The sequence below is a fragment of the Lepidochelys kempii genome, chromosome 25, assembly GCF_965140285.1.
Source record: "Lepidochelys kempii isolate rLepKem1 chromosome 25, rLepKem1.hap1, whole genome shotgun sequence".
Classification (NCBI taxonomy): Eukaryota; Metazoa; Chordata; order Testudines; family Cheloniidae; genus Lepidochelys; species Lepidochelys kempii.
Window position 1 is genome coordinate 5,215,519 of NC_136404.1, and position 25,707 is coordinate 5,241,225.

The 25,707-nt window shown below is 52.7% G+C and overlaps 1 protein-coding gene across 1 annotated transcript; it reads left to right on the forward strand.

Annotated features, from left to right (window-relative positions):
- The first annotated feature begins 11,221 nt into the window (after positions 1–11,221).
- ANGPTL4 (angiopoietin like 4) lies at positions 11,222–25,323 on the forward strand. Its single transcript, XM_073324028.2, has 7 exons — positions 11,222–11,867; positions 12,336–12,446; positions 13,048–13,180; positions 20,286–20,399; positions 20,496–20,591; positions 21,718–21,993; positions 23,605–25,323. The coding sequence occupies exons 1-7, from the start codon at positions 11,379–11,381 to the stop codon at positions 23,781–23,783; spliced, it is 1,398 nt and encodes a 465-aa protein (XP_073180129.1). The 5' UTR covers positions 11,222–11,378; the 3' UTR covers positions 23,784–25,323.
- Positions 25,324–25,707: the final 384 nt, after the last annotated feature.

Consider the following 25,707-nt stretch of genomic DNA (forward strand, 5'->3'; position numbering starts at 1 on the left):
ACAATAACCACAGACCACTCCTCCTGCCCTCCGCTCAGCATCGCCAGAACCCAGCTCTTCAGAGGGAAACCTACTACAAGATAGCCATGTGCACAAGAGAGTGCCAATGTTGTGTAAAATGGGCTGGCTATCCCTGGCTGTTAATTATATTCTAGCAGCACTCACACTGTGTTAGGTGCTGGCTGAGCCTGTAGGAGGGACAGCCCTGCCCTGCAGAACTCATCTGACAAGACCATGTCAGAAGAAGTAAATGTGAATCCCTAGCCAGAAAACGAGGGACAAGAAATGTTCCATTCCTGCCAGGTCCTGCAACAGAGACAATGCAGACCCTGATGAGCCAGCAGGGGAAATTCAGGGAAACGCTGGCAAAGCAATACGGGGCAGAAAAAACCAGTCTCCCAGCCGGCTTGGGGCAGCTGAATGGGGATGTGTCAGCAGTTCCACACGCAGGGCGAAAGGCAGAACTTGGCCCATCCTTGGCCTGCCCTGCAGTCCTCGGGCTGGTTTCTCTTTTGACTTTTTGAAGTTTAATCATTATGAGCCAATCAGCCCCTTAGTGCCACATGTGGAGCAGACCCTTCATGCTCCGATCTGCCCCTCTCCTCTCAGAAGGAGGCAGTGAGCCACTGCCTCCTGTCATCACCGCATGCTGGACAGGGGGCTCTGCCTCGCCCAGGGCAGGTGCAGAAGCAGAGAGGAGACAGGGCAGGTACAGGGGAGGAGTGGGCAGGTCAGGGGCATGGCCAGGGTTGCACGTCATTATTCCCCTGAATCCCCTTCCCCTCCCCACCCCAATCAAGACCCGGGCTGCAGAACATTGTCAGCAGAAAGTATCACAGCCCGGAGTCTCTGGCCTGTGGTGAGGGGCTGGGATTCTTGGCCTTCTTGGAGTCAGGGAACTCCAAGAGATGGTGCCAGGGACCAGCACCAATGCAGAAGCACTTGGCCGCTGCCAGGGTAGTGCTGGCTGCCTGAGAACTCTCGGGGGGCCTGCTAGGGTTTGGGGCAGGGCTCTTGGCCTCCACCACAAGGCCAAGCCAGGACAGTGGGATCGGGGAGAACCTTGCTGGTGATCTCCTCCCCCAGGGACTGGAGGGTTAGGCCCCAGGATCCTTCCCCCCATCTCGCACTGAGCAGAACCCGACTCCAGGGATAGCTCTGTGTGAGTGAGGGAGCACCCTCTGTCAGCAGCGGTGTCCTAGCCACAATTCCCTGTTCTTTTGGGGCAGCGCTGGGCACCCCCCCGCCATGTCAGTCAGCAAGGGGGGTGTATACCAGAGGCTTCCGCGGCCCAGGCCAGGCAGAACAGCAGCAGGGTCTGTTCTGGCACAACTCCTCCAGGAGCACATGATGAGGAGCCAAAGTGGGGAAGTTGCTGGGGGAGGCAGAAGCAAGGCCACAGCTTTTGGGGCAGGACCAGCCAGTGTCCTCCAGAGAGGTGTGGGGGTTTGGGAATGGGGATGCGTCCCTGAGTCCTGGAAAGCTCTAGGACAGGGGTGGGCAAACTTTTTGGACCAAGAGCCACATCTGGGAATAGAAATTGTACGGCGGGCCATGAATGCTCAGAAATTTGGGGTTGGGTGTGGGAGGGGGTGAGGGCTCAGATTGGGGGTGCAGGCTCCAGGGTGGGCCAGGAATGAGGAGTGCAAGGTGCAGGAGGGGGCTCCAGGCTGGGGAGTAGGGTGCAGGTGGTCGTGTGAGGGCTCCGCCTGGGGATGCAGGCTCTGGGGTAGGGCTGGGGATGAAGAGTTTGGGGTATAGGAGGGTGCTCTGGGCTGGGACTGAGGGGTTCGGAGGGCGGGAGGGGAATCAGGGCTGGGGCAGAGGGTTGGGACACAGGAGGGGCTCAAGGGTGCAGGCTCCAGGCAGCACTTACCTCAAGCAGCTCCCAGAAGTAAGCGGCATGTCCCCACTCCTTCTCCTATGCGGAACCATGGCCAGGTGGCTCTGCATGCTGCCCTGTCCACTCCCATTGGCTGCAGTTCCCAGCCAATGAGAGCTGCGGGGGCAGCGCTTGGAGCAGGGGCAGTGTGCAAAGCAGAGCCCCCTGGCTGCCCTACATGTAGGAGCCAGAGCGGGGCCATGGTGCTGCCTCTGGGATCCGAGTGGAGCGGCTCCTGACCCTGCTCCCTGGCTGGAGTGGGGCAAGCCCCAGACCCCGCTCCCCAGCAGGACCTCAAGGGCTGGCTTAAAATGGCTGGTGGGCTGGATCCAGCCCGCAGGCCATAATTTGCCCACCCCTGCTCTAGGAGATGTGGGACAGCAGGGCCCCACAGCTCCCACTGGTGCTGGACCCAGCGCAGTGCAGCTCTAAGTGATCCCCGTACAACATACTCAAGTTATTGATACACTTGGAATATCCTTCATCTGCTGGGTGAGAAGAGACCCACATGGGAACAGACCCATCCCGGACACATCACTCAGGTACCTTTTCTGCTGGGCTTTCCTGTCCCTATTTTGTGACAGTCGCTGTCAGGGTTGGGGGTGAGCACTGGGGGGCGTTGCTCAGTATATCATAACCACACACCCTGCCTCTGAGCAATGACACGCTGTGTGCTTCTGGTGTGCCTTTGAGCTGGGGATCTCAGAGCATTCACAGACATCGGTTGCTTAAGCTCCAGCGGAAGTGAAGACAAATCCACCCATTTCTAACAGCAGAGTGAATTTAGAGGCAGACCCCAGCTGCCAGGGCTACAGTTTGGCCAGGACTCTGGGGCTAACACTGAAAGCACCATGGGCGCTTTAATGACCCCCCAGGGGTCAGGACCTCCATTTTACAGCTCCTCTGAAGGGCAGCTGCAGAGCCACACACTGGTGCAGTTATTCAGTACAGGCGTGGAAGAAGACTCCCAAGTACATTCTTTCTTTCAGTATCTGAGTGCTACCCGGGGAGCTCCTTGCCAAGTAGCGAGATCTTGGAGGATCACAGCTCAGGTGGCTGCAAGGCAGGTTGAGCCCTGCAATTTCAGCTGTGACTGTTTATTCGTCTGCCAAAGCTAATCACAGTGACTTAGCCAGTGATGGTGAAAGAATGGATAAGAAACCACCGCTGGACTGGACAGCCGGGTTAAAGCACATAGCAGAAAACCATATGTAAGCAGAGACCCACAGCTGATCAAAATAAGGAGCTATGTTACCCAAAGCTCAGAGTCAGAAATTTAATTCCCACTCAGATCGTGGGCAGAACCATAACCAAAGGGCAGAATCTGACAGGCATTTCACTGGAGCTCAAAGATTTGTAGAGTTATGCACATTTCTCTACAAAAGGGCAGAAGTGAAACCTAGAATCCTAGAGAAATACACTGAAAAATAGAACAGGTTCTGACGAGTCCCGCTAAGTGTATCTGACTTTACTGAGATTGGTTTATAGCACTAAGTAACTCAGAGCCTTGGGGGATTTTCCATTTTTGTTTGTTAAAAATTAATATTTTTCTTGGCATATCAGAGACTTTTCAATAGTAAAATACACACAAAGTAAAATGCAGAACTTTTGTGCTTTCTAAACAGTGTTTTGTATGTTCCATTATATCTCCCTTATTTCAGTTCAAGCACTAAAAATACAGAAAAAAACTGCAGGGGAAAAGTTAGTGTGAATAAATATATGAACCAAATTCATCCATTCATCTTCCGGTGAGGTCAATGGATTTACACCAGGGATTCATTTGTCTTGATGTCTTTGACCTAGACAAATAAGATACTTTAAAGAGAGTTTCTTTGTTTGTCCCAATGACCCACAAGTGTTCTCTGATTCCTATTTTCGTGAGCTCTTGAGAGGTTGTTGAGACTCTCGCTTAAATGCATTTGAACCTCAAATTCCTCTGTTTGATTGCACACTCAAAAGGAGCACACTTTTTCATGCCTGGTGCCCTTTCTCAAGAACACCGGAAAACTGGGGAAAGGATAAAAAGGAAGAACAATTTCCACGGTGGGGGGGGGGGGGGGGGAATTGGAGGGAATTTCTCCGTGGGTCTTGCTGTTAGTTGGGCCTTTTGCATCAGACTTGGTGTCTAGCTGCAGAACCAATAGAAATCTTCAGGACATGTGGACGGACACAAAAGGACAGTGAGTATTATTAGTGACTCTAGTGAGGTGAAAGGTTTTGAATGAAAAGGGGTTTCCCTTCTTTTCTTCACAATCAAACATCGTCAGGAAAAGCAGTGAGGTTCACCATGTTTTACCATTTTCCACACCCTTTTTTCATCATATTCATCATTTCTTTTCATTCAGGGTTTTTCCTTCTTTTCCTTCAGCTTCTGGGCCATTTTCAAAAGTAGAAATTCCCCCCCCCCAAAAAAAATGACTGATGATAAAAAGAGAGAGGAGGGAGAGAGAGAGAAAAGAGGGAGCAAGGGTGCGGGGGTGTTTGGGGTAGGGGTCTTCGGTGAGGAATGTTTTGGGAATGTGGGTTTTTTGATGGGAGGGGGACTGGTGGGGGCAGGGCTGCTGGGGTGAGGGTTGTTGAGGGAGGGGAGGGGATGCAGAAGGCCCAGCCAGGGCTTTGCTCCCCCTCCCAGAGGCCAGGACATCTCCCTGATTTCTCCTTCTTTCCCCATTTCTGGGTCCCTGAGCCATCCCTCCCCCACTTTCTTATTTTCATGTGGTTGGGTGTTGGCAGTGGCGGGGGGCAGACAAGGTGGTTCTGGGTCATTTGTTTCTTGCTCTTTTCCTTCTGCTGTCTCCTCTCTTTTTCCACCTTCTCCCTTTGTCCCCTGCCCACCCCTCCTCTCTCCTCGGACTTTTCCAGAGATCTGGAGAGACAGGTTTCTGCCCCTGCTCCCAGCCGCCCTCGGGCTCTGAGGGCTGGCTACATTACAGACCTTATCCTGTTGGCACACACACTTGGGCAGGGTGCAGTCTGCTGACAAGACTGACCTGACAGCCTCGACCTTGGGAAATTGCGCTTCGGAGCATGTCAGTGAATGTGACTCCCCCAGACTACAACCCCCAGGATATAGAATGAGCCTGGCAGGGGACAGGAGGCTCCTCGTCTTCATGGGGAAATCTGGGGAGGGAAAAATCTAGTGCAGACCAGGCCAGGTACTTGAGGTACCTCTCCCCTCACCTCACTGCATAATGGCCCTCCCAGAACTCAGTTGAGGACATGGGGGCTGAGGATTTCAAGGCAGCCACCCCACGGGACATACCCAAGAGCCGGGGACTGGAGAGAGAAGGGAGCAGCCACTCTTTTGGGAGATGCCTCTGGGAAATCAAACCGTCCCAGAGGTTAAACAATGTATATTTGAAAATTTTTTCACAAATCCCTGTTGATAAAATGACCCCTGGGCTCTGTGCCCAGCACCTGCTCCTCCTGCAGGCACAGAGCAAGGATCCAGAAGGGAGCAGGCTCCAGGGGGCTGTTGGGGGGTGGTGGTGGACCAGACAGACCCAAGAGAGAGGGATGGAAAGACGGCACAGGAGGAGAGAAGGCCTGGGAGATGATGAACGCAGACCAAGGGAAGCAGCAGGGAAGGGAAGGCTAGAGCAGCAGCTTTCTGCCTATTCCAGCCCATAACCCCTTTTTACAACAGAAAGACAGTGGGTTAGGCCCCTCCATTTAGCCATGGGGAGTTGTGACCCCAGCTGGGGGTAGAAATGGGGCTCACATCCACTCACCTCCTCAGCTTGGACACCAGAGCCATCCTGTACGGCCACTCAGCCTGAGACCTCAGCTGCCAGGGATGCTTTTCCCAGCATTACCTCGAACCATTGACCTGTCACTGGCTGAGCGTTGTTTGAATGGATGGGCTTTGGCATTTATTGATCAAGAGCTGACCTGAGGCACTAACGACCTGATAGAAAATAGGAATTAGGCCAACACAAGGGATGTGGGAGATTATTGCTGAGCAAACATTAGAGATGGTGTAATGTGCAGCCTTCTATAAAACCCAGATAATTTACATCCCGCTCTCATTTGTATATTTGTGAATAACCACTTCCCCCATTGCAAAATCTGACTGGCACTAAACACCCTGCAAGCCCAGGATGGAGGGGAGAGATTGGTGAAGCCTTCCCTTTGTGGGACATTGTGCTGATGGGTCCTGCCTGTGCCCTGATTTCTGATGGCAGAAGATAACCTACAGCAGAGACACTATGGCCCAGGCCCACATGCTCATTGGGGGAAAACAATGGCCTTCAGTTAAACTCAGCACCAGCAGCTTCCCCAGCAACAATAATTTCTCATCGCCCCCAACTTCTGTTCTCACCAACAATCACCTGCACCTGGATGTACTATACTGATACAGAACCAACCAACCAACCCCTGACCGGAGAATAGGGCAGAACCACTCAACACCCTCTGGGAACAATGCAGAACCACCAAAACCCATCCAGAATGGAACAGACCCACCCAACCCCATACACACACACAAGAACAGGCCAGAACCACCAAGACCCATAAAGAATGGGACAGAACCACCCAATCCCCCCCAAGAATGGGATAAAACCACCAAACCCACTGATAATGGGACATAACTACCACAACATATCAAGAATGAGGCAGACTCACCCAAGCCCTTAAGAATAGGGAAAAAGTGTTCAATAAATATTTCTGTTCTGTGTTTAGAAAGAAGCAGGATGATATGTGTATATCCTGATGATGATGAAGTACTTTCTAATCCATTAGTAACTAAGAAGTGTGTTAAACAACATCTACTTGAGAGAGAAACCTTTTTAAACCAGTAGGCCCGATAACAGTCCTTACAGAACCGGCTAAGGAGATCACAGACATCTCGGTCCCTAGTCTGCACAGATTCGGTCCCTAGTCTGCACAGCTACAGACTAGGGACCGAATGGCTAGGCAGCAGTTCTGCGGAAAAGGACCTAGGGGTGACAGTGGACGAGAAGCTAGATATGAGTCAGCAGTGTGCCCTTGTTGCCAAGAAGGCCAATGGCATTTTGGGATGTATAAGTAGGGGCATAGCGAGCAGATCGAGGGACGTGATCATTCCCCTCTATTCGACATTGGTGAGGCCTCATCTGGAGTACTGTGTCCAGTTTTGGGCCCCACACTACAAGAAGGATGTGGATAAATTGGAGAGAGTCCAGCGAAGGGCAACAAAAATGATTAGGGGTCTGGAACACATGACTTATGAGGAGAGGCTGAGGGAGCTGGGATTGTTTAGCCTGCAGAAGAGAAGAATGAGGGGGGATTTGATAGTTGCTTTCAACTACCTGAAAGGGGGTTCCAAAGAGGATGGCTCTAGACTGTTCTCAATGGTAGCAGATGACAGAACGAGGAGTAATGGTCTCAAGTTGCAGTGGGGGAGGTTTAGATTGGATATTAGGAAAAACTTTTTCACTAAGAGGGTGGTGAAACACTGGAATGCATTACCTAGGGAGGTGGTAGAATCTCCTTCCTTAGAGGTTTTTAAGGTCAGGCTTGACAAAGCCCTGGCTGGGATGATTTAACTGGGAATTGGTCCTGCTTCGAGCAGGGGGTTGGACTAGATGACCTTCTGGGGTCCCTTCCAACCCTGATATTCTATGATTCTATGATCTCTGGCCTGCATAGGTTCATTTTTAATAAACCTTGGAATGCCAGGGAAAATTCAGAAGACTGAAGAGTGCTAATGTTGTTCCAATATTCAGAGAGAGTAAGTGGGGTGACCTGGGTAACTATAGGCCTATTAGCCCGACATCAATCCAAGGCAAAATAACAGAAAGGCTGATATGAGATTCAACTGATAAGGAATTAAAGGATGGGAATATAATTAAAACAACAAAACATGGAAAACAGGTTTTGTCAAACTGACCTGATTTCATTATTTCATAAAATTACAAGCATTAGGCTGGAAGGTGTTAATAGCCCCATCAATCCCAGACATGGTTGAAGCCAGGGGTCTCAAATGCCCGGCCCGCAGGCCATCTGCATCTCACGAGCCTCCCCAATGTGGCCCACAGGGCTCCAGCAGTGTTGGGTCTCTCCCTTGGCCCCACCTGGGGCCCCCTGGGTGCTTTCCCCCCCACCAGGGGCCCCGGCAGCACAATGGAGCTGAGTGGCGTCTGCCTGCTCGCTCCAGTGGTTGCCAGCCCCTCCTTGTGACCTCGGGGTGGGGCAGGGCTGTGCCTTCACGCTCTGCCCCCGCCCCGAGTGCCCCTGCAGCCAATGGGACGCTGTGGGGGTGGTGCCTCCCCACAAACCCTCCAGCCCCCAATCTCCCTCCCAGAACCTGCACCCCAGACCCTCTCCCCCACCCAAACTCCCTCCCAGAGCCCAAGCTCTCACCCCTTCTGCACCCAAACTCCCTCCCAGAGCCTGCACCCCAATTCCCTACCCTAGACCTCCTCAGGAGGTCATCTAGTCCAACCCCCTGCTCAAAGCAGGACCAACACCAACTAAATCACCCTAGCCAGGGCTTTGTCACTGCAGAGGCCAACAGTAACCATGGAAACTGCTACTGCTTGTTAGTTCCTACTGTGGTCAGGGAAACAGGACTGTGTGGACACCCTTTGTAAACAAATAGGACCCCACCAAAGCAACGCCTGACTCATCAACTTCTCCTAACAGAAAGAACCAAGCAATGCCCTTAACACTGGCTAACATAGCGGTTTACAAACTTTTTGAACTTAGCCCCTCCACCCTGTCCTCTTTGAGTTAGAATTTTTGGTCGCTCCCCTGCAACCAGACAAAAATGGACACAATACCTGCTCCTCCCACCTCGGGTTTTCTGGGTGGGGGAAGGCAATGGTCTCTGGGGGTGGAGCCAGTGTTGGGCACAGGGGCTGCTGGGAGTGGATGTTGACACTGATCCACAGGCCAGCCTGCTGAGGGGAGTCAGGGTGGAGGTGGCAGAGCTCCCTCCCTGAGCCCCATTGCGCGGAGCTGGTCCAAGCTGCCTGGCATCGCTGCTCACCCCCCCAAAGGTTCCTCCATGTCCCTCTAGGGCAGAGCCTAGGGGCCACGGCCCACAGTTTGAAAACCACTGGGCTACCTGAATACAAGTTTGATTGATGACGCGAATTGCGTAGATGCAATATACTTAGACTCACATCTGGCATTTAGCTTAATACTGCACAACATTTCAATTAAAAACCTAGCTCTATAGCACATCACGAGCGCACACGTTACATGGCTTAAGAACCAGCTGACTGACAGATCTCAAAAACGTGGTTGTCATCTACAGTTGGGGAATCATCGAACAGAGGCGATTCTAGTGGGGTTCTGCCTAGACCAGGACTAGATGCTATTCAATGTTTTTATCAGTGATCTGGAAGTAAATGTAAAATCGCTGCTCATAACGTTTGTCAATGACACAAGGGTTGGCGGAGTGGTAACTACTGCTGAGGACAGGGCAGTCAGTCAGAGTGATCTGGGAAGCTGAGGGCTATTCAAACAAAATGTTTTTCAATACAGCCAAATGCACAGTTATACAACTAAGAACAAGGAGTGTCGGCCACAGCCACAGAATGGGTCTCTGTCTCCTGGAAAGCAGGGACTCCAAAGGATTTAGTGGTCATAGTAGACAAGCAACTCAAAAGTAGCTCGCACTGTGATGCTGTAGCAAAAAAGGGCTAATGTGATCCTGCAACGTATAAGTGGGAGAGTAGAGAGTAGGTGCAGGGAGACCATTTTATCTCTGTATACAGCATTGTGAGACAATACAGCAATACTGCATCCAGGTTTGGGGTCCATGTTTTTAAAAGGATGCTGAAAAATTGGAGAAGATGCAGAAAGGAGACACAAACATTATTTGAGGACTGGAGAAAATGCCAGACGGTGAGAGACTTAAAGAGCTCAGTCTATTTAGTTTATCCAAAAAATCATTGGGCAGTGGCTTGATTACAGTATATAACTATCTTCTCTGGTAGAAAACAGCAGGTACTAAGGATTCTTTAATATAGCAGAGAAAGGCAGAATAAGATCAAGTGGCTGAAAGCTGAAGCCAGGCAAATTCACATTAGAAATTGGGCACAAATTATTAACAGAGAGGGTGATCAACCATTGGAACAAACTACCAAGGGAAGTGTGGATTCTCCATCTCCTGAGGTTTTCAAATGCAGACTGGTGCCTTTCTGGAAGATGCTTTAGCCAAACACAAATTATCAGCTCAATCCAGGGGTAACTGGGCAATGTGAAATGGCCTGTGATGTACAGGAAGTGAGACAAGATGATCTAATGGTCATAAACTTCTGGCCATAAACTCTATGAACCACCCAAACCACCAGAAAACAGGGCAAACACACTCACACCCCCAAGAATGAGACAGAACCATCTAAACCCACTGGTACCAAGGCAGAGGGTGGGCACCCAAACTCACCAAAAAGAGAGCTGGCTGGGCAGTGCTATGCCCATCAATGGAGTGCCCCCAGTCAGCACTGCCCCCAGCATGCCCACCCCAGCCAGTCCCTGGGCCAAAAGGGGAGAACATGCAGCTGAAATCTAGCAGGGAAAGGAGACTGAGAAGGGCACAAGGCCTTATCCCTGCACAAAGCATCCAGATGGAGCCCTAGGGCAGCCCCCTCCTCAGGGTAGGTCCAGGCCTGCAGCTGATGGGGCTTTTCCTTCACAGGGGTGAGGTGACATGGTCACTGACACCCAGGCGTGCCCCATGGGCTGGCTTGGAGCAGCCGAGCCAGGCTCCCCACCAGGCCCAAGGGTCTTGCCGGTGGTTTGCTCTAAGAGGGCTGGGACTGGGCCAGGGCACAAGGTGTTTTTGTGGTGGTTAGTGCAGGCAAAGGCGTGGTTCCCTGGGTTGTGTCTGGGAGGCTCGCTCGGGGGTACTCCCTTCTCGGGAGGAAACCCACAGCGGCGCCCCTGGGTGATGCCTCCTCCGGTTCTTAGCGGGCTCCTGGAGAGCAGCGCCGGGGCTGGGAGGGCGGTGGCGGCTGGGGCGGCAGGTCCCCAGCAGGGAACTCCCAGAGCCGCCTTTGGAAGCAGCTCATCCCCTCCCGCCAGGTAGGGACTGGGGGCTCCCGGCCTTTTCCAACTTCACACGCCAAGCAGGGCCCGGCCCCAAGAGCTCCCGCGTGCCCGGGAGACCGCAGCTCCAGCCTGGAGGGAGACACGCTGGCAAGGGGGCCTGCACGCCTGGAGCTGGGCTCAGCCCCCTCTCCCCGTGCCAGGCTGCGCTGCGCGGGGAGGCAGGCGGCGAAACCGGAGACGCTCCCTGGCCGCTCCCCAGGGCACTCCCCCGTCATTATGCAAAGCAGAGCGGCGAGGTGCACTGGGAGGCTATAAAAGGGGAGCGGCCGGGTCTGGGTGTTTACTCCGCTTAGGCTGAGCCGGCTGCTGCACCGGGCCGGCTGCGCTGCGCTCCCACGCGCCGGGCCCCCGGGCTGCGCTCTGCACCGGGCCGGCTGCGCTGCGCTCCCACGCGCCGGGCCCCCGGGCTGCGCTCTGCACCGGGCCGGCTGCGCTGCGCTCCCACGCGCCGGGCACCATGCGGCTGGCGGGGGCAGCCCTGATGCTGTGCGCGGCGGCGTGGCTGGGCCCCCGGGCGGGCGGCTTCCCGGCCGGCAGCAAGGAGAGGAAGGTGCAGTTCGCCTCCTGGGACGAGGTGAACGTGATCGCGCACGGGCTGCTGCAGCTGGGCCACGGGCTCAAGGAGCACGTGGACAAGACCAAGGGGCAGCTGCGGGAGCTGGGCGGCCGGCTGAGTGCCCACAACGGCTCGCTGGGGCTGCTGCTGCGCCAGACCCGCGAGGCGCAGGAGCAGGGCGGGCAGCTGCGGGCCGCCGTGCGGGAGCTGCAGGGCAAGGACCAGGAGCTCTTCAGCCTCTCCGAGGCGCTGCGCGAGAAGCTGCAGCAAATGGCCGGGGACAAGGCGGAGATCCAGGGCCGGCTGGAGCAGCTCGAGGGCAAGATCCGGCAGGTGCTGCAGGGGCGGCCCTCGGAGAACCAGAGTGCCACGGAGCTGGGCACGCTGCAGGTGAGTGCGCCCCTGGCCGGGGGGGGGAGGGTCCCCCCGCGCTCCCTGGCCGGGTGGGGGGTCCCCCCGCGCTCCCTGGCCGGGGGGGGGGTGTCCCGGGGGGCGCGTACACGTGCCGGGCCGCTCGCCGCTCTCCCAGGGACCGCGGTCTGGGTGAGCCCCCGACCCGGCGAGGCTGGCTGCCGCTCCCTTCTCGCCGACGCCTTGACCTCTCCTGGGGGCTGCTGCCGGGAAGGGGAGGCCGCTGGGGCCGGCGGGCTGAGCTGTCAACTGAGCGCTTCATGCGCTACGTGCCGGACGAGCCGCCAGAGGCAGAAAAACCAAAAGTAGCCTGGGGGATTCCCAGCCTTGATCTCGGAGCTGGGCAAACGTGGGGCAGAGCCGGGCCCGCCCGCCCGCCCCCAGAGCGACCCTCGCCCGGCAGCGGGGACAGGGGTTTGCCAGCTCATCGTTTTCTTTGCATTTTAGTCCCTAATGGATGCTCAGAACAGGAGAATCGAGGCGCTTTTGCAGAAGGTCAAACAGCAGCAGTACAAGCTGGACAAGCAGAACCTGCAGATTAAAAGCCTGCAGAGCAAAGTAAGTTCCGCAGGGACTTTTCCTGAATGTTAGTAGCGGTTCAACTAGGGAGCAGAGACGGACACCAGCAAACGCTGGCCGCAGGCTGGGAGCCTCTTGAGAGCCTAATCTCACTTAATAATTCAGGACCCAGCCCAGGGGCTTCATCGCTGTCATGGGACGGTAGAAGGAATCCTTTAGCTTCACAGGGCTTTAAAAGGGCCTGCTGTGTTTGCACAAAATTCTGTGTGTGTCTGACCCAGAGGATCAAAGGCTAGAAGTGGGAACCTTTTATCCAAGCCCCCTCACCCTCTGAAACGGGGGAGGGGGTTCAGATAGATTGGACCTGGGCCTAGACCTGAGGTGCTCTGCTCTGCTACCTCTTACTTTGTTTGCAAAATAAACTCTTGGCTGACACGGCTGTACAAAACCACAGGCGCTCCGAGCCCCAGACAGGTTGTATAATCTGCCCAGGTGAGTTCAGCCATCACTCGGGGCTGATCCTGGAGCAGGCAGGCAGTGTCACCCCTAACTGCTCTGGGTTGCAGACCAGCTCACTTATGGATCAGTGTTTCAAGTCTGCTCCATAAAAGTCGCTAACTTGTCCATGCTTTTGGCACAGGTCAATCTGTTGATCCCTCTGCATCTTAAGGACAACAAAACTCAGAGTCTAAAGTGGAGGATAGACCTGAAGAAAAACATCAGACCCACCAACCAGAGCCAAAACACCAGCGTGGAACCTGCACAGCCACAGAGTGAGTATCTGTCACCTCCCTCCCACCCTGTGAGCAGAGTCGGCCTGTCAGCAGTTCCAGCTACAGCCCAGAAACAAAAGGTTCAATTGTTCTGATTCAGGATGTGAAATTGGCTTTCACGGGAGTTGAGTGGAACTGGAAGGATCTGCTGTGTGGTCAGGGTCTGGCATCCAGGATCTAGCAGGGATCCAAGGATCCAGTTGGGCAGGGATTTAAGGATTTTACAGGAGTCTTTCAGCCTCAGATGGAGAATGCCCATGGGAGGCAGATTAATTCTGCCTGAAGGCATGTAGCTAAATGGATGAAGTGGCTGAATGAGGCTGGCAGGCCAGGGTGGTAGCACTTGGTCATTGGGTTTGTGCAGAGGTATCTTGTTCTATCTGGGGGTTGAAATGCAACTGGGGAGTCTTCCCATATCCTGTATCCCTCAGTGTGGGGGTGGGGTTCATCTGCCACTAGCGAAGGACAGGCAATAGATGGGAAGCTGTGGTTCTATCTACCTGTGTCACTCTGGTATGCATCCGATGAAGTGAGCTGTAGCTCACGAAAGCTCATGCTCAAATAAATTGGTTAGTCTCTAAGGTGCCACAAGTACTCCTTTTCTTTTTGCGAATACAGACTAACACGGCTGTTACTCTGAACTCTGGGGTCTGAACACCTCACCATCCAACACCCCCATGAACAGGGAAGTGCTGAGGCTGTCTCCACTGCACAGAGGGGGAGTGAGGTGCAGGGAGCTGGAGGCTTACCTGGGAAGCCTGTGGCTGAGCAGGGTTTTGAATCCCAGTCCCAGATTAGTGCTCTGGACTGCTGAACAATTCCCCGCGCGCGCACGTTCATTGGGCCTGTGACCTTTGGAGCAACCTCCTTCAGGCTGCACAAAGAGCCTGGCTCTGCTTCCATCACACTGCATATTCCTGCTGAATTCAGTGGAAGCAGGACCAAGGTGAGTGGCTTAGTGGCTTGTTGGGCCATGCACTGCAGGCTGTTCCCCGGACAGGAGCTCTGTGCAGACTAGGGAAATGACTAGGCTCTCCGGCTGGCTGCGTAAAGGGTCTGATCCAAATAAGAACGATCTAGAAGGCAAGTGGGTTTCCTCTGTCAAGCACAGGAGGGTCTCCAGGTAGAATGGCTTCAGAGGGGGGCTAGTTAGTTAGCATGTGGGAAGACTGAAAGCAGAAAGTGCTATTATCTGGTTGCTGCTGCCCCTGAAAGAGCAAAACACAGAGCCAGGGGCTAGGCAGAGAACAAAGAGCATAAGAGACGAATGCAGACGAATGCAGACAGGGAGAGCCCAAAATATAGCATGCTGCATGTGGGGAACTTCCAGCCAGCTTTCAGTTGAGTTGGGTTAGCCATTGGTCACACTGGGTTCTTGGAACCAAAGTCCTCTATATTAGGACAATGAGGAGCAAACTAGAGCACCCAAGTTCCCCTCTGCCCTTGCCTTACATGGCTGGCATGAGACTGGGCAGGGATGGTGTCCCTATCCTCTGTTTGCCAGAAGCTTGGAATGGGAGACGGGATGGATCACTTGATTGACTGTTCTGTTCATACCTGGCATTGGCCACTGTCGGAAGACAGGGTACTGGGCTGGATGGACCTTTGGTCTGACTCAGTATGGCCGTTTGTATGCTCTTACGAGGGCAGCATCTCCCCTAACCCTGTCTCTACGCTGGGGCATACTGACTATTACAGGCTGTGGCAAAGACTGGCCAGCAGGACCAACAGTTACAGAACCTTGGGTCTCTTTCACTGTGGAGCAGGCCATGCTTATTCTGTTGATGGCAATGGTGGTTCCACTCAGGACAAGGTTCCCCTTTTAGGCCAAACCTTGAGCTCCTCTTCATTTGTCTGATCACTTTTGTTGACTGGAAACTGCAATTAAATTTTTGCCGTGATCAGCAAGGAGAAAGCCTTCCGGCAAGTGCTGGCCCCAGTGTCCTCCCTGGGCTGTTGGTTCCCTTCATTCCTAGCAGCCATCACTCCAAAGGTTGGTTCCCAGAACTGCTCCCTGCGTATAGAGAGCCCGTCCCCCAGTGCTGCACTGGGGGTCGTGTGGGCAATGAGCCCCCTAAGCAACTTCAGAATGGCCCTTTTATTTACATCCAGTGAACACAAGTTAACAGACTCCATGGCACTCGGTCAACTGTGCAAAAGTTGAAAGTTTGAAACAACCTCAAGAGCAAGAGGTTTAATCACTTGCAAAAGGCGGATCATGTCTTCAGACGCTGCGTACACTCTCCTCCCTGGCAGCTCGCCAAGTAGGCAAAAGTTAAACCCTAGTCTCCCAACAGTGCTGGGATTCCAAAATAATTTGGTTGGGGAAGGCGGGGTGGGGAAAGCAAAGCAAACAGTTCCTACTGGGAGTAAAAGAAACACTTGAACAACTGAGCCTGGAATGCAATCCTGTGTTCAAGGAACAGTGTTTACTCGCCGCTTGACGCGTTCCATAAATACATGGCCATCCAAGGAGTAATTCTGCTGGGCTTTGTTGTTTTAACGTTCCTTTATGGGTTTATTTGTTTTTTAAATAAACACTTCACTCTTCATTTTTATGAGCCTGTGGGCTCAGGCTCTTCCACGGGGGATTTAAAGCTTCACAACTAACAACACTAAAAACTAAAGTCAGAACTACGACTTCTAAAGCAAAATGAGCTGAGGTTATGGAGCTAGCTGCACCTCACTTAGTTAGGAATGTAGCTGCTGCAGCAGGGGAACAAAGCAGCAGCTGAGCAGAGTGGTACATCTGGCAAAGCCCAGCAAGAAGGTAACTGTTCAACAGGAGCTGCTCAAAGATTCTTGGCCCCAGCAAACAACAATCTCTCTGGGGCAGTGTGGTGTGATCTGCCTGACTTATGGATTGGCAAGAGATCCAGGCATCATTCCTGCAGATAGTTAGGTCAGATTAGAGAGGGAAGCAGTGAGTAGTCCTGAGAAAATGCGGCATGTGATTTCTTCTAGCCCCTGGGTCTACGTCCTAGACTGGGAGGCAAGCCCACCCTGCCGTAATTTCTGCTGACTCACCTGTGTTTGGCCCTGTGTGAGACACGCATCCGCCACTCTGCTGGTCAGAAGCTTTAGGATGACTGGTCAGTGCCTGCATCCAGCCCATGACAAACTAAAGTAATGGATAAGACTAAGAACCCCAGCCCCTTCCTCAGCCCTCTCTCCAGATCCTGTTTGCTTGGCCCAGCAGAGTGAGCTGGGGCAGGATCGGGATGAAGGTTAGGTGAGTGAGTTTTGTGGTTTGGTGCTATTTGTCACAACCCTGACATGACTAAACAGCCCCTCTGGTAGCAGGGTGACCAGACAGAAGTATGAAAACCAGGACGGGGGTGGGGGGAAATAGGAGCCTATATAGGAAAAACACCCAAAAATCGGGACTGTCCCTATAAAATCGGGACATCTGGTCACCCTATCTGGTAGCTCGCCTCTGGACTGGCCTGGTCCAGCCTGGTCTTGTCTATGAATGACTTGGTGGGACCTGGCTCTGATGGCCCAGCCCAAGTGCTGATGCTAGTCCGAGAGGCCGGTGCATGACGGCCAGCGTTCGGCCGCCTGTTTGAACGCTGGCGTCTGTGCAGGCTTGCGTGGGGAGAGGTTACCCTGCTGCACCTCCTTGGTGAATGGTGATTTCAGCTGTCAACCCACCACCTCGCCTCTGCTCAGGGCATCTGGTTTCATGGTGTTATGGGGGAGGGAGGAGGAGTAACCTGCCCAAAGAGTCAACTAGGTGAAAGTTCAGACCTTAGCAAGAAAATAGCTATTATGACAGTCGGGTGCGACCCACGTGGGTTGGGGGAGGGGGGAGCATGGCTGATCAGAAAGGCAGCACGGTGATTGGCTGGAAGGAAATTGGGTGAAAGTTAACAGTCCTTTCTAACCGTCCCTCCCCCTTCCCCCGGAGCAGGCTTGCTTCATTGTTTTGGGAAGAAACCCCTCCCCCAGCACGTTCCCAGGCTGGGCTAACCTTTCCCCTACTTCAGACTCAGATGCTGATGTCAGAGCAGGGGGGCGGGTGCAAGGAGGCTGCGGGGAGCCCTTATCCCGGCATCTGCCTTTCGCAGAGAGTGGTATTTAAAGCCTGGACAGGGGTTTCCATCCCTGTAGCATCTTGGTGTCACTTGCTTTATATTAAAAACAACCACCCCACAGTGTGACCCCACTGGGTGGGGTGCTCGGTGGAGTTTGGGAGGGGCTCTTTTGTCTGCTGGCCTGGGCACATGGAGAGTGGCTGGCACCAAGTGCTGCTTCTTGCACTTCCCATTGGACCTGCTGCCCAGACACTAAGGTGGGAGAGGCCTTAGCAATACTCTTTGTAGCATTCAGCTTGAGCTCTGACAGCAAGAGCCCTGGGCTCGGGGCCAGCACAGGGAGCAAATGGACATTCAGGGGGGGAAGATTCCTGAAAATCTCACTCCTGTGAGGGCAGCAACAGAACCTTCTCAGCAGCACCCCAAGAGATGGGAATGGAAAGAGGACCCCCACGTCCCACCCAACCCCCAGCATTGGGGGAGTGGGGGGAGAGCAGCATCCTTCCCTCCCTGCTGGGGGACAGCCCCGTCCTGCTTACCTCCCTTCCACAGCAGCTGGGAGGGGGTGAGTGGCTGGGGCTGTGTTAAATGACAGACCTAAAAGTGGCAATTCTTCAACAAAAAAACTTCAAAAACAGACTCCAAGGAGAGACTGCTGAATTGGAATTAATTTGCCAACTGGATACAATTAACTTAGGCTTGAATAAAGACTGGGAGTGGATGGGTCATTACACAAAGTAAAACTATTTCCCTTAAAAATAAAAGGAGGATTTGTGGCACCTTAGAGACTAACCAATAAGCTTTCGTGAGCTACAGCTCACTTCCCCTTGTTTATTTCCCCTGCTCCTGTTCTTGTAAACTGCTGGAAATGGCCCACCTTGATTATCACTACAAAAGGTCCTCCCCCCCCCCCCCCCCCCCGCTGGTAATAGCTCACCTTTCCTCATCACTCTGGTTACAGTGTGTATGGTAACACCCATTGTTTCATGTTCTCTGTGTATATAAAATCTCCCCACTGTATTTTCCACTGCATGCATCCGATGAAGTGAGCTGTAGCTCACGGAAGCTTATGCTCTAATAAGTTTGTTAGTCTCTAAGGTGCCACAAGTCCTCCTTTTCTTTTTATGGATACAGACTAACATGGCTGCTATTCTGAAACCTGTCTAAATGGGGGTGTGAGGCTGAAGTGAGGGTTTGCTGAGAGTATGCTCCCTTGCAGTCCCTCCGTTTCCAGAGCCCTCTGCACCAAACCCGACAGATAGCTCCAGCATGGGCTGGAGCACAGTGGAGCCAGTTCAGAGCCCAGTCCAGTGCCACCCCCGGGGCCTTCTGAGCTGGAGCCTAGAGAGTTCTCTGAGCCCTCAGTGCAAGGCTAGCTTCTCTCTGGAACCCCAATAGCTGTGTGAAGTGCTGCTCATCCCCTACCAGAGCTCAGCTACTTTGTATGATGCAAGACATACTGTACATTGCTTTACAGTAAAACCCCTCCAGGCCTGGGAGCTCAGTGCTGAGAACGAAGTTCCTGCGCTCCCCAGTGGAGGAACAAGGCAAAGGAAGTGGGGGAAAGTTCATGTTTACACTCACATCCCTGCAGTTCCTCTTGAACTTGTGCTTATGGCAGCTGCACAAGAATCCAAGCTCCAGTTCGCCAAACCCAAAGGAGGGGGCTGTCTTCATTTAGACATATTTTTTTTGTCCCTGCAGCTCAAGGGAACAAAGACAATATGTTTCAAAGCTGAATGCAAAGGGCACTGTCCCAGCTTCCCCCAGGCAGCTACATTAGGAACAGACCTCACTTTGTTTGGGGAGGTGCTAGGAAAGGGGCTCTTGCCACCTGTTGCAGGCAGACAAAGAGCTGTTTGATTTTGTGGCTGTTCCTTGATGCTCTGCAAAGCTGGGTAAAGTCCCTGCATGTCCTGACACCTTCCTGTCCTTTCGACTCAGGTTTTATAACTGGATTCTTCTTAGGCCTGTTGATTGCTCCCAATGGACTTTTACCAGTTCTGTTGAAATGGTGATTTGCTGGCAGTTACAGTAAAGCCGAGGCCAAAGTCCAGGCATCTGGGGAGAGGAGGAGCAGAACTTCTCTTTGTTTACAATTAGTCTTGCTGATGCTTTGCAGGGAACAGTCAGAGCCTCTGGCCAGTGGCCTTAGTGGCAGCTGTGGGTTGGTGACTTCCCACGGGCCCTGGCAGGGCAGCCCTCTCCGTGTCTGAGCCAGTCCTGGCCTGCAACTGGGAGTCCCACCAGGGTTGTGCCTGGTCCCACACTTCCCCCTATTCATTGCTTATGGGGGCATTGGTCTTATGAGGGGCTCTGGGCAAAAGGGTCACTGTATGCTCATGGTCTCTGATCCGCACCTGCTGTTGTGTCAGTCAACAAGCCATGCACTAGGCCATCCGGCAGCACGTCTTCCTAATGCTGTGAGTAGCTGGCATGACTACAGTCCCATCTGAGAGCTAGATGGAACTTGCAAGCAGTTTGTGCATTAGTGGTAGTCTGGGTGAGTTAGAACAATATTCTGCAGCTATTGCCCTCTGCAAGGGTGGGGTGGGGGGGAAAGGAGCATTACCCCTTCCTACGATCTAGCCTCATTAGAGATAATGTCTGGAAGCCGCACCATGCTGCTACCTGTTTGCCCCTGGTCTGCAGACTCTGCATAGCTCATGTGACCTGTCTCACCAGCTCCTCCTCCTGGGTTACACACTTGGCCCTGTTCTCTGGTTGGCTGTAGGTGTCTATTTACCTGGGCTCTTTGAGTCCTGTAGTAACTTCTGTACAAAATGAAACAAGCCCAAGGGCCTGGAGATAAATGCCTTGGAAAATTTTAGGGCTTTATTTTTTATTACTTCTTTTATTGCCGTAGTACCGAAAAGCCCTAATCATGGACCAGACCCTATTGTGCTAGGTGCTGTACAAACCATCTCTAGCTGTAGCATTCAAAGTGGTGATTAAGCTGGGCTCATTTGTAGAAGTGTGTAGCTGCTAGGATTGTGGTGTGAACAAAACTGTTTGAGAGTAGCATGCTGAGACAGCTTCTTCTAAATTCCCCCTCTGTCTTTTTGCAGAGCTCCCGCTGGATTGCCAGCAGCTCTTCCTGGCAGGGGAGAGAAGCAGTGGTGTGTTTCAGATCCAGCCCTTTGGATCTCAGCCTTTCAAAGTCTACTGTGACATGACTGCTGGTAAGTGAGGGGAGCACCCTAGGCCATTCTGAGTTCTGCAAACTGTTCTTGGAAATAACAGAACTGAAATAAAGGAACAATCTCTTCCACCCGCAGAAGGTGGCTGGACGGTGATTCAGAGGCGTCTGGATGGCTCCATGGACTTCGACCAGCTTTGGGAAGCCTACAGGAATGGCTTTGGAGACCTTAGCGGTAAGCAGATGATGGAAGACTTTTATTCTTTTTATTTTAGCTTTTCCAGATCAGCAAGCAAATTCCATGCCCACGCTACCCCGCCCTCCCAGAGATGGACCAAAGATCTTCATGCAGCAGAACACCCAGCTGGACGAGTGGGCACAGCTGGCTGAGAAGGGATTGAGGAAGTTGGGCCAAAATTGGAGGATTGGGTCAAAAGAAATCTGATGAGGTTCAACAAGGACAAGTGCAGAGTCCTGCACTTAGGACGGAAGAATCCAATGCACCGCTACAGACTAGGAACCAAATGGCTAGGCAACCTAGGGGTTACAGTGGACGAGAAGCTGGATATGAGTCAACAGTGTGCCCTTGTTGCCAAGAAGGCCAATGGCATTTTGGGATGTATGAGTAGGGGCATTGCCAGCAGATCGAGGGACGTGATCGTTCCCCTCTATTCGACATTGGTGAGGCCTCATCTGGAGTACTGTGTCCAGTTTTGTGCCCCACACTACAAGAAGGATATGGAAAAATTGGAAAGAGTCCAGCGAAGGGCAACAAAAATGATTAGGGGACTGGAACACATGACTTATGAGGAGAGGCTGAGGGAACTGGGATTGTTTAGTCTGCAGAAGAGAAGAATGAGGGGGGATTTGATAGCTGCTTTCAACTACCTGAAAGGTGGCTCCAAAGAGGATGGATCTAGACTGTTCTCAGTGGTAGCGGATGACGGGACAAGGAGTAATGGTCTCAAGGTGCAGTGGGGGAGGTTTAGGTTGGATATTAGGAAAAACTTTTTCACTAGGAGGGTGGTGAAACACTGGAATGCGTTACCTAGGGAGGTGGTGGAATCTCCTTCCTTAGAAGTTTTTAAGGTCAGGCTTGACAAAGCCCTGGCTGGGGTGATTTAATTGGGGATCGGTCCTGCTTTGAGCAGGAGGTTAGACTAGATGACCTCCTGAGGTCCCTTCCAACCCTGATATTCTATGAAGTTCACCACACAAGGGTGCATGCACCCACTGACCTCCCTAGGCACATTGTGCTCACCAGAGAATCTGGAGTGATCCTAGCACTGCATGCTAACATCTTCCTTGATTTGCATAGCGCTTGTGTGTGATGCCAACTCATGCAAAGTTCCTTGTTTCAGGTGATTTCTGGTTGGGCCTGGAGAAAATATACCACATTGTCCAAGAGGGAAGGTACAATCTTTCAATTGAGCTGCAAGACTGGGAAGGAAACTCTCAGCTTATTCAGTTCCTATTCAGCCTGGGTGGAGAGAACACCGCCTACACACTCAGTCTCCTTGGACCTGTGTCAGGAGAGCTGGAAAATGCTCTTGGGGACTTCAGACAGCTGCCCTTCTCCACTCGAGATCAGGACAACGATTTCAAAGCTGACACTAATTGTGCCAAGCACCTGTCAGGTTAGTACTGGCAAAGGCAAGGTGCTATGTTCCTAAGCAAGAGTCTGTTGTGGGGGGGGGGGGAATAGCTCAGTGGTTTGAGCAGTGGCCTGTTAAAGTCAGGGTTGTGAGTTCAATCCTTGAGGGGGCCATTTAGGGATCTGGGGCCAAAAAAGGAAGGGGGGGGGCAGTACTTGGTCTGGCCCTGCTTTGAGCAGGGGTTGGACTAGATGACCTCCTGAGGTCCCTTCCAACCCTGATATTCTATGATTCTTTCTCTTGGTGGGTAGGTCTTCCTCCATCTGCCCCAAGCTGCTTGAAGCCTAGCTCTCCTTTTCCAGTGTAAGACCCTCCTTGTTTTGGCGCAATGCGAACTGAACTCTGCTTTCGACAGCTTGGGGCAGATGGCACTGGTGAAAAACGGCCATTTGGGTATTTTGACTCTGACCTTGTCGCCTGCCTCGCCATCCTCCTCCTCCATGGGGATGGGACCATGAGCTCCACAGAGGGAGCTGTGCGAGCAACTCTAATCAAACCTGAAACCAGGTGACGTTCTCATGGTTCCAGGTTCTGTTACAAAGTCATAACTTGGCCCAGCTTGTTCCCAGTGACTCAAACTATCCAAGCAAAGGAGGAGGCCAGTTCATGGACTTAACACGCGAATTCACCTATGTCTGAATGTTTGGCTTGTTTGAACTGTAACCTGAATACAGATGAAACAGACGACCCGTGTGAACCAAAACGGTGGCATTTCCCACAAGGCTAGCTCTGCTAGCGGTGTAACGCACCTACCCTATCCATCCAGGAGTCTGCTCCTGTCTCCTGGGGCCACACCCCCCCCTCCCCCCGGTTACTTCCTGCACTCCCATCCCAACCCTTGCTCACCTCCGTTCCACCTATTCCCCTGAACACGCTGCCTCTCCCTCGCCTGAGAGGGAGGGGGGAGAAGCAGAGCTGCCAGGTGTTCAGGGGAGCGGGCGGAGCAGAGGTGAGCTAGGGCAGGGGGGTGGGGAGGGGGGAATGTGGCATGCCCGGGGGAGGAGGCGGGGCCAGGGATTTGGGGAAGGGGCGGAGCCAGGGGCAGGTGGGCGCCAAAAAAAAGCTGGGGTGGCCAAAATTTTTTTTGCTTGGGGCCGCAAAAATCCTAGAATCGGCCCTGCCTGCACATATGCCCCCCTCCTCCCTCCATGCTGGGTGTCACTGGGCAAGTTGCTGCAATTCAGCCTGTATTCCCTAACTGCAAAATGGAACTAATAACGCGTCCTATTGCATCAATGGATCTGCCCTACCACCTAGGGCTCCATATGACTGGTATGGGGCTATAAAGTATTTGCATTAATCTGGCCTCTTTGATGGCCATGCAGGCCTAGCTGCCTGCATGGCTTGATCTCCTTCAGACCTGGAAGTAGTGTTGGAATTCCCTGGAGCATGGGACCCTCTGAAACACATGTCATGTACACACTTCAGGTCTCTTAACTTTCCAAAGCTCAGCAGGGGCAGACTGTGCTTCGAAGGGAGGGTGAAGCAATAGCTCTGAATCTGGGGTGATTTTCTTGCCCTGTTATGGGACTTTTTAGCTGTGAGAATTCCCATTGGCTGAAATCTGCCTCTTCCTTTCTTCCTTCCTTCTAGGAGGCTGGTGGTTCAGTACCTGTGGCCATGCTAACCTCAACGGAAAGTACTTCCGCTCCATCCCCCGCCAGAGGCATGAGCGGAAACAGGGCATCTTCTGGAAGACATGGAAAGGGAGGTATTACCCGCTGAAATCTACCACCCTGAAAATCCAACCCACAGAGCTGGAACAATCCTAACCTAACTGCCACTTGAAAGACTAAAAGAAGTGCAGATTTGCAGCTCTGTAACTTGGTGTTTACAGAAACCAGAAATGCAACCCTCAGTGACAGTTCAGAGAGGAACCTTTCCTCACATTAGCAGCTCTTTAGCTGGCAGAGTCTAGCATGGAGCAATGCAGCAACAGGCTCTTCCTGTAGGTATAACCACTTAGTGTTACCGGGGTCCAATGAACTCAAAGGATGGGAGCTCCCAGAATGGGCGAGTAGCCCTGAACAGGGAGAAGGGTTACTGTGGAATGCACAAGCTGGGGGAGCAGTCACAGACCAGTGCTGCTGCTGTCCGAGTCAATGATGTACAAAGCTTTGTCCTAAGTCTTAGTTGATCAGTTACCTTTGCTGTTAAAGCCACTGTGCTTTCAAGGGGCTCGCTTGGTCCCAGCACTGAAGCTGGGGAGAGGTGAGGTGAATAGGGTCCTCTTATAACCTAGATAGAACAGCTGTACTCTGGGCCCATGTGCCACCTTACTCCTCTCCTCTCACAGGGATTTCCAACTGGAGGAGGTTCACAAAGCCCCCATGAGCCAAGAGGCTGCTGACACTGTCAGGCTTTTCTTCTAGGATAGCTCCCTGCTGGGCTCTGAGGTTTGGAGCCGTGGTCAAGTGCTGCTGCCAAAACCCATCCCATTCCCCCCAGAACAGCTGACTAGAGACCCTCCTCTTCTGCCCCACCTCCAGCCATGGCAGGTCAGTTACACGCAGCAGCAAATATAACTCGTGTCTGACACCTTGCTTCTCATGACCTCTGCCCAGCTGCCCCCCTCTCTCCTCAGTTACTTAAACCCCATTTGACTGTTTTCCTCCAAGGGGAAGGTTCTGGGGGCCCCTCTTGAGGAGCAGGGACTGAGGCCCATCTAGCTTTCTTCATCCTCAAAGATTACATGCAACTCCTCCTTCCTGGCCTCCCCACCTGGGAAGAACAGTTTCAGAATTTCACCCAGTAATTCCCCCAATCGCCTGTTACCAGGAGACCAGACTAGATCATAGATGTCTGTTTTGGCTCTGTGAATCCTGAGCTTCAGGGAGAGCCTACCAGTGCTGCTCCGAGTCAGCTAGAACAGCTGCTAGAGTGGCATGAGGGACAGTCTGCCCTTGGGCATGGGCCCAACCCCGCCTCTCCACCCTGAATTCCCAGCGAGGGCTGTGCATCTCTTCCTTCACCTTATCCTGGAGGTTTAGTTTCTTGAAAGATTCCAAAATCCCAGTGTGGACTAGACCCTGTCCCCTGGCTGTGACCTGAAATTGAAACACTCTCTCTGAAAGGTGAGGTCCAGTAGAGTTCACTCAAGATGCTGGGAGCAGCATCAATCGCACATGGTGTCTGCCCCTAAACACTGCACAGATTATTCTGGTATCTTCAGCAACTGGATTTGAGGATTTCCCAGAGTATCTTAGAGGCAGGGAGCAGGTGTGGTGGGGTGCGTCTGATCTTTGGGGAGACCCTGGGTAAAGTGGTGATCACTGAAAAACTGTTACAGGCCAAGTTTCCCTCTTGGGTGTTCCCAAGTATCCTGCCCTATTTGAGTCATATTGACTGACTTGCTAGAGCTCTTAGCTGCTGAATACTGTAAATAGTCATTTGTAGAATGCTGGATCTTTTTAATGAATTTTCTGTTTAATTTGCTTCTGTATTTAAATGCAGCGTTAATAACAGTGTGGTCTAATTTATAAATGTTGGGTTTGAAAAAAATTGAGTAGTTTGTCTGTTTTCAGCTCTTAACCTTTTTATACTAAAATCTGACTTTCTGCAGATGTTGTCGTTCAATAAAACCCACCAACCTGATCAATCTCACACATGTGTTCAGAGTTCTGCTCTAGGACTACTAAGGAGGTGAGGGAGGCCACCTGGTGCACTGCTATGTAAGGGACTCACCTCTTGGTCCCA